The sequence below is a fragment of the Petaurus breviceps genome, unplaced genomic scaffold, assembly GCF_028583685.1.
Source record: "Petaurus breviceps papuanus isolate PSGF00001 unplaced genomic scaffold, PetGlider_PUasm1.0 208, whole genome shotgun sequence".
Classification (NCBI taxonomy): domain Eukaryota; kingdom Metazoa; phylum Chordata; class Mammalia; order Diprotodontia; family Petauridae; genus Petaurus; species Petaurus breviceps.
In genome coordinates, this window is record NW_027185852.1 from 15911392 (window position 1) to 15919880 (window position 8489).

The 8489-nt window shown below is 38.2% G+C and overlaps 1 protein-coding gene across 1 annotated transcript in view; it reads left to right on the plus strand.

Annotated features, from left to right (window-relative positions):
* The window catches only part of LOC138165294 (cytochrome P450 2J2-like), a 49529-nt gene that overhangs the window by 9361 nt on the left and 31679 nt on the right, over positions 1–8489 (plus strand). The window contains exons 3-4 of the mRNA XM_069093462.1: positions 2005–2154; positions 7915–8075. Of these exons, the coding sequence (XP_068949563.1) occupies positions 2005–2154; positions 7915–8075 (311 nt within the window). The remainder of the gene's footprint in view (positions 1–2004; positions 2155–7914; positions 8076–8489) is intronic.

An 8489-nucleotide genomic window follows, 5' to 3' on the forward strand; every position in this document is an offset into this window, starting at 1 on the left:
CTGTTTTGCCCTCTGGTTCTAAAACATAAGGGCAATTTTCCTTGAAAATTTTTGGAGGATGATTTCTAGGTTCTTTTCCTGATCATGGCTTTCAGGTAGTCCAATAATTTTTAAATTATCTCTCCTGGATCTATTTTCTAGGTCAGTGGTTTTTCCCATGAGATATTTCACATTACCTTCTATTCTTTCATTTGTTTGGATCTGTTTAACATCATTTTGATTTCTCTTAAAGTCACTAACTTCCCTTTGCTCCAATCTAAATCCAAGGGAATGAATCTCCTCATTGAGCTCTTGAGATTCATTTTCTACCTTGCAAATATGGCTTTTCAAGGCATTCCTCTCCTCATTGCCTTTTTGAGCCTCATTTGCCAATTGAGGAAGTCTGTTTTTTAAGGTGTTATTTTCCTCAGTCAGGCTGTTGACTCTCATTTCATAATTTTCTTGCATTGTTCTCATTTCTCTTCCCAATTTTTCCTCCACTTCTCTTATCTACTTCTTAAGGTTCTGTATGGACTATAACCAGCTCATATTTTCCTTTGAAGCTTTTGGTACAGGAGTTCTGATTTCACTGTCTTCCTTCTGTTCCGTGCTTAGCTCCTTTTTGTCTCCAAAATAGTAGTCTAATGTTGGAGTCAACTGTTTGTTTTGCTTCCTTTGCCTGGTCATGTCGCCCTTCAGTCACTTGACACCTGGGCTTTTTGCCACAGTAGGACTCTGCCACCGGACCGGGGAGATTTTGTCCCTAATGCTGGGGTTTTCTCAGCTGCCAGAGGTATTATTTGGGTGCCCTCTCTGAAGCCTCCACATGCTCTGGCAAGCTGGTCACACACCCCAGGACCTCCACCGTAGACTACAATCCAGATCCCAGAAAGTTAAAGCAAGAGTGATTACCCCTTAGACTGGTGCTTGGTCCCTCTATACTCTGCAGGCCAGGAGCTGAAGCTGCCACGTGGCACTGGCTGGCTGTGCTGGCATCTCTGCCACTTCTCACCCTGGGGGCAAAAGCTGACACACTCCCAACTACTGGTCCCAAAGTCTAGACTGCACTGAACTCTCACTTTGTCCTTCGCATCTATGTGTCGATGAATCTGGAAACAGCCACAGCTGCTAACGATTTGGAGTCCCTGCAGCTGGTGGTTGGTCAGGCCTGCCCTGGGGTTAAAGCCTCGGTGTGGGGCTGGGCTCAGAGCGCTGTGCTGGCCGATTCCTGCCAGCCTGCCAGGCTGTCCTTAGTGGGAGGTTAGCTTCTCTGTGTCATTTTGTGGGTTCTGCAGCTCCAAAGTTTGTTTAGAGTCCCCTTTTTACATGGATTGAGGAAGGTGGAAGCCAGAGCCTGGCAGAGGTCCTGCTTCTACTTTGCCATCTTGACTCCGCCCCTCGATTCTATCTCTGAGATTTTCAACATCAACAAGGCAGGCATGAGAGCACCTATGGTTTACTCTGCCATCTTGGCTCCTGGAAGTTCAAAAACATGACTTTCAAACATCTACTCTGTGGGCTTATAGTCCCAGGAATAGCTGCTGCCACTGCCACAAGCCCTGAACTTGTCTCTCACTCACCTTTGACACACCCCTGTCCTGTGCTGTGAGGTTTGGGAAATATCACTGTTGCAGCTGCTTCAGTTTGCCAGGTCTTGCTCCTATTCTGCTATGTTTGAGTCTGTGTTCGTCCAGCCTGTGTGCTCTGTGCTCAACACTCCTTTAGTCCAGTGCAACAAATCCTACCTATTGATTTTCTGTATTGTCTCATGTAAGGAAATCTACCACACCCTAAAATTTGTTCATATTCACTTTTTAGAGGTACCTGAAGGAATTTATGGGAGAGCTCAGGTGAGTTCCTACTTTCACTCTGACATCTTGGCTCCACCCCCACCTTTGTTTTTTCTCCTTTTTTTTTTTTAAAGTTCTTGTTCAAGTGAATTCCATTGTCAGTAAAAGGAATAATCACACCAGTAAAATGACATCTTTTGAAATATTCACATAAGTTCTTCTTATTATTATTAAGGCTTAATCATGTCTAATGGCCAAGAGTGGAGACAGCAAAGAAGATTTGCCTTGATGACGCTGAGGAACTTTGGTTTGGGAAAGAAGACCCTGGAAGATCGGATCCAGGAGGAGGCCCGATATCTCATTGAGGCTATCAGGGAAGAAAAAGGTGAGCACTGGTCAGGCAGAGATATTTACAATTTCTTCTGATTATCCTTTTGGTTAAATGATCATTAAAGAGAATCTGTAACTGTGGGTGGGAAGAGTAGGGGAAGAGAGATCATTCCTAGACTGGAGACAGGCAAAATGTCCCCCATCCCCCCACAAGGAACACTTTCAATATAATTTTTATTTTAAACTTAGATGCAAAATGAGAAAAGAAAAATAAAGCATTGTCATGTACACAGCAGACTATAGAAGATGATTCCATATAAAACAATAAATTTCCATTTCAAGAAAACCTATATAATTAATTCTACATATTGTTTTCAAAACTGTGCTAAATTTCTTTGCTTCCTTATTGGTTTTCTTTTGTTCTCTGCTGTGCACTTTTTCTTTTTTTTTTGTCCCCTCCCTCCACCCACTAAAGAAGGATATAGTTAATTGTGGATGTGTATATATGTGTGCAAATACATACACATGTGTACACATACATATACATGTGTGTGTGCTTTACATGCACATGTGCATACACATGTATGTATGTGCATATGCACATGTACCTAAAGCCCTGAAAATATACCCATATTTACATATATGAACTCACACATATATGTAAGACCATACTATGCTTATTTCCATCTAACATCTGTTTCTCTCAGGGTAGATAGCATCTTCCTTCATATGTCTAAGTTTTTCATTGGTTTTCTAAATGAACTAGCTCATCACAGCTGTATTCCAATCCAATCATGTCCTATCTGAGAACTTATCTATGAAAGTTCTTCCCTCTAATTTTTTGCATTTATTCTAATATTGGCTACATATGTTTTATTTATACAAGAAAAATGTTAATTTAAAATAATCAAAATTTTTCTTTTTACACTTCAACAATGATCTCCCTTATAATATAGTTTAATGTCTGATACTTTGGAATCTACTTCCTTTACACTTTTTTTTCTAGTTACTTTGAAGTTCCTGACCTATTGCTTTTCCAAATGAACTTTGTTATTATATTTTTCCAGACACTGAAATAACTTTTAGTAATTTAATTGGGATGGCATTGAATAAATAGATTAGATAAAATTGTTATTTTAAAAATTATATTGGCTATACCTACCTATGAACAATAAATATTACTTCAATAATTTCAATCTTAATTTATTTGTATAAAAAAGTGTTTTATGTTTATGTATATATAGTTCCCATGTCTGTTTTGGCAGGCATAAGCTTAGGTATTTTATACTGTCTAGGCATTTTAACTGGTCTAAAACTATACTGAATAATATTGCTAACACTGCAGTTTCTCTATTTTTCACTTTTGATTAAATATACTTTAACTTTATCTAAGAACATGATTCCTCTTTCTGTTTTTAAAAATAATTAATTCTACTTCTGCCCATTATCTTATCATTGTGTGTATCTCTCACTTTTATAAAGTTTCCTGAAAGTGAAATTTTATTGAATTAAAATTTTGGACCTACTATCAATTTCTGTTCCATGGGTAAATTTTCTTCCTCCCTTATTTTCCCCTCACTATCCTTCCCACCCTGTTTACCCAATCTCTCTCCTCACTCCTTTGCTTTACTTCTGCCCACTACCTTGTCCTCCTATTCCTTAACCTAACCACCCCTCTAAAATCCCTCCCTTATCCTCCCCCCATCTTATCCCTTTGCCCTCTTACTTCTTTCTAAATTTAGAAGACTTTTATGCCCTTATACATACACACATATATATAATAGACAGACAGACAGAAAGATAGATGGATAGATAGATAGATAGATAGATAGATAGATAGATAGATAGATAGATAGATAGATATCATTTCTTTCTTTCATACATTCCTGATGAAAGTAAGGTTCCAGAACTATTCACCCTCCCCCCAACTGGCCTCTTCTGCATCACTTTTCCCTTTTATGCCTCGTTTTATGTCTCTATTGCTTTTTAAAAATCTCTCCCAACACAAGTTTATTTTTTTTGATTACCCCATCATATTCAGCTCAGTCCAAGGCTTTCTTTCAAACTCTGCAAACATAAATGACAAATTGAAAAAAGAATGCATAATTTCACATATATTTTACATATAAGAAGTAAACAATTTAACCTAATGGAATCCCTTATATTTCATTTTTCTGTTTTATCTTTCTCCAGGGTGTTATCTTTTACATTTTCCCTTAAGTTCTGGGGAATTTGTCACAAAAACCTGAAAGCCTTTCAGTTCTTAAATGTGTCGTTTTCTCATTTAAGATTATACTTAATTTTCCTCAGTAAGTTATCCTTGGTACCTTTTGCTCTATGGAATATAGTATTCAAAGACCTATTGCCTTTCAATGTAATAACTGTTTGGTATTATGTAATCCTTATTGTAGCTCCATGATATTTAAATTATTGGGGTTTATGTTATTTTCTTTGTCTTGTTGCCTCCAATATTTTCTCCTTAACCTGGGAGCTTTCAAACTTGGCTATAATATTCTTGTTAAGTTTTATTCCTGGGATCTCTTTCAGGTGGTGATCTGTTTGATTTTTTTTCTATTTATGCTATGCCTTGTTCTAGAAATTAAGGGCAATTTTTGGTTGCTAATTTCTTGTGATATTCTGTCAAGATTCTTTTGTTTCAAACATATTTTTCAGGTAGTCCAACTACTCTTATGTTATTTCTTTTTGATCTATTCTCCAGATCGATTTTTTTCTGATGAGATGTTTCCTTTTTTTTCATTCTTTTGATTTTGTTTCATAATTTTTTGGTGTCTTATGTCATTAGCTTCCCCTTGCCCAATTCTAATTTTCAATGAATTATTTGCTTCCTTAAGTTTTTGATTCTCTATTTTAAGGTGGTTGACTTTTCATGATTTTCTTGGGTTTCTCTTTTTCTTTTCCTAAATTTATCTCAGTCTCTCTTATCTGATTTTTAAACTACTTCTTGAGTTCTCCCAAGAACCCTTTTTGTGCTGGGGACCATATGACATTTCTCATTGAAAAGGGATTGTCTTTTTTTAGCTACATTATCTTCTTCTTCATATAAAGCCAGATCTTCTCTAGGCCCACATTTACTACTTATGGTTGGGTTCTTTCTCCTTTGCTTATTCATTTTATTTATTGTTTTATTTGTTTTGAGTAGCTATTAGCATAATCAAGTTGTAGTCCTGAAGTATGGAGAATGATGCCCCATGTCTCAGATCTTTCTTACTATTATTTTCTAAGGTCTATCCCAGGTCTCTATCTTGGGATTTGCCTCTTCTCCTAAGCCAGGACTATAGCCCACAGTCACACTGTCTCACAAATGATCTTGTTCGCTGTGGTTCCTTAGTGGTTTCTAACTGTAGTTGTGCTCTCTGGCCCAAAAGTGAAACCATGGACTCTGCTCTCCTGCAAGTTCCCACAGTCATCAGGGTCTCTGTCTCTTATAACTGCATTTACCAGGTCTGTACTGACTTCTCCCTCACAGCCACAGCCTGTGGTGTGTCTGGTTGACACAGCTATGCCTGGCATCCCTCAACAGTGGAACATCCTTCAATCTTCTACTCAGTCATCAAACCCTCCTCCCCCAAATTCCCCCCACCATCCTCACAAACACACACATCTGACTGCAAAATAAAAGTTTCTAAGGCTGAGGCTGCCCCTAAACCCAGCTGTCCCAGGGGTTGTTGTTTGTTGATTCTGCACAATCATCCTGAAGGTGTTTACACTTCGCTCAGACCCAATCCCTGCTCCTGGAGGTTGGGTCTTTCCTGGGGTCCTTTCAAATTGTCTTAGGAGGATAGTTGCTTTACCCTGTGCTTATTTTTGCTGCTCTGAGGTAGTGGTCCCTCTTTTTGTGGAGGAAATTTGGAGAGTTGAAAGTTTTCTAACCTACTCTGCCATCTTCCCAGAATCCCTTCCAGGGAATGTTTTCAAAGAACAACTTTGTTCTTCAGGAAGAGGCAATAAGCAAAGAAAAGAACCCTTGATGGTTCATTCTCTTGAATGCCATAGTAATCATTTTGTGCCATCAACTCATAGACCTCAATTCTTCATATGTCACACATGGAGTCCTGCAATGGGTGGTCACTCCGAGAACTCCCTACATACATGCAGGTACACAAACCCTTCCTCTATTTCCTCCTGTTGCCATTCTCTAACTCTTTTTTTCCCTTCCTCATCATCCTTCTTTTTTTCTACTTAATCATCTATTTCCTTTTCTTAGTATCATCCTTCTCATTCTTCTTTTCTTTTCTGCCTTGCTCTCTTCTTTCTACTCCTTAGGGAAAATATACATACACATACATATGCATATGCATGTGTATATAACATATATTTATATATGTATGTATATGTATATATACATACATATACAAATATATTTATACATGCCACTGTCTTCCTTTTTGTAATTTGATGATTTTTTTTTTCAATTATTCATTTATTTTCTTTCCTTCTTCCTCTGACAGGAAAAAAAAAGCAAAACCCTAGCAACGAACATATATATATATATAGACAAGTAAAATAAATTCTCATATTGGTCATGCCCAGAAACAATCTCATTATGTAACCTAAGTCTGTGACCCGTCTGTCAGGATCTGGGTAGCAGATTTCATCATTTGACCTCTGGAATTCTGGTTGATTTTGCATCAAGCCAAGTTCTTAAGGCAATCCAAGTTATCTTTCTTTTCACAATTGTGTTATTGTAGATGTTCATTCTTCTACCCCATCCCTCCTCTTCCTATGCTTCTTCTTTTTCCTTCTCTTTCTCCTCCCATCCTCCTTCACTTCCTGATTCTTTTCTTCTGTTGCTTCCTCTTATTATAATAGATATGCAATAAGAATGAAACTTGGAGCCCATCAATCCCATCCTCCTTCCCATTCTGCAGATGAGAAAACTAAGGAATGGAGTACTTAAGTGACTTGCCCAAGGTCACTCATTCAGTGAATAAATATTTCTCAAGTTCCTACTCCATTCCAGGCTAAATCTTGAAAATATAAAAAGAAAGGAAAACGAGAGTCCCTACTCTCAAGGAACTCCTAATCTAAGGTGGGAGACAGCATGCAACAATTACTTACAAATGTGATTTAAACATGAGAAATTGGAAATAATCAACAGTGGGAAGGTACTAGAACTGAGCTCACCCAGCAAGTAAATGTCTGAGGTAGACTGGGTCTTCCTGACCCCATATCCAGTACCTTACACATCACCGTATACTACCTCCCTTCCTTATGCACCTTCTCTGTCATTTCAATATCTGCAGTTGTAATTTCACCTCTGCTACTCACATAAATGCAACTAGCTCACCAGTGTATGTGGTCATAGGTGCTAGTATATGCACACATATTAATATACATGTACATGTGTGCACATGACCATTACACAAATGGAACACCCATGCAGGTGATAGATAAGATATCAAATCATAGAAAGAGACTAGAAGGGCCCTCAAAGGTCATTTAGTCCAACCCTCTCATTTTACTGCTGAATAAATAGATGCAAAGACAGACAGCAACTTGCCCAGAGTAACATAGACAAGTTACACTTAAAGAAAATTTGCCAAATCCTAAGACTTGACAGACAAGGTCTTGACAGAAACCTTAAAAAGGGGGCATATCCTTTTCTTTATTCTCCTCACATCTATTTAAGAAGCAGCTGATTATGAGTAATAATAATAAAGCAGATGTGTGCTGGAGGATATGAGGGGAGAGGGAAAACTGTTTAAGAGAAACAGGTAGAAAGCTCTGCTGGGTTCCTTTAAAGAACCTGAGTGAAATGAAGAGTAGCCTATCCCCTTTCTCTCCCACTAAACAGGACAGCCCTTTGACCCCCACTTTCAGATCAATAATGCTGTTTCCAATATCATCTGCTCCATAACTTTTGGACATCGCTTTGACTACCATGATTCTCACTTCCGGGAGCTGCTGAAGACTTTGGATGATACCACAGTTCTCTTAGGAAGCTGGGAGTGTCAGGTAATAGACCATCCCTTCTGGGCACAGCTGACTCAGCCTCAATTGGGACACACACTTCCTCCATGGGAAAAGAAATAAGCAAAATTGTAAGAGGTTGGCAGCAACTGTTTTAGCCTGTGTAAAAGAGACTGAAAAGGGAAGAAGAAAGAAATAAGATTTTTTTAAGTGACATGAAAGTCCATGCATAGGGGATCCAATGCTTTCCTAGAACACAGTGATCTCCAAATAATGGGAAATAAATGTCCATTGTTTTAAATTTTTCCAGCATCTTTACCAAGAATATTAATTTACAAACATTTATTAAGCACGTACTGTGTGCTCTTAAACTCTAGTAGGAGAAGTGTATACAATGACAAAAATGAAACAGCCCCAGACTTCAAGTGGTTTACAATCTGTAGGAGTTGACACCATGCC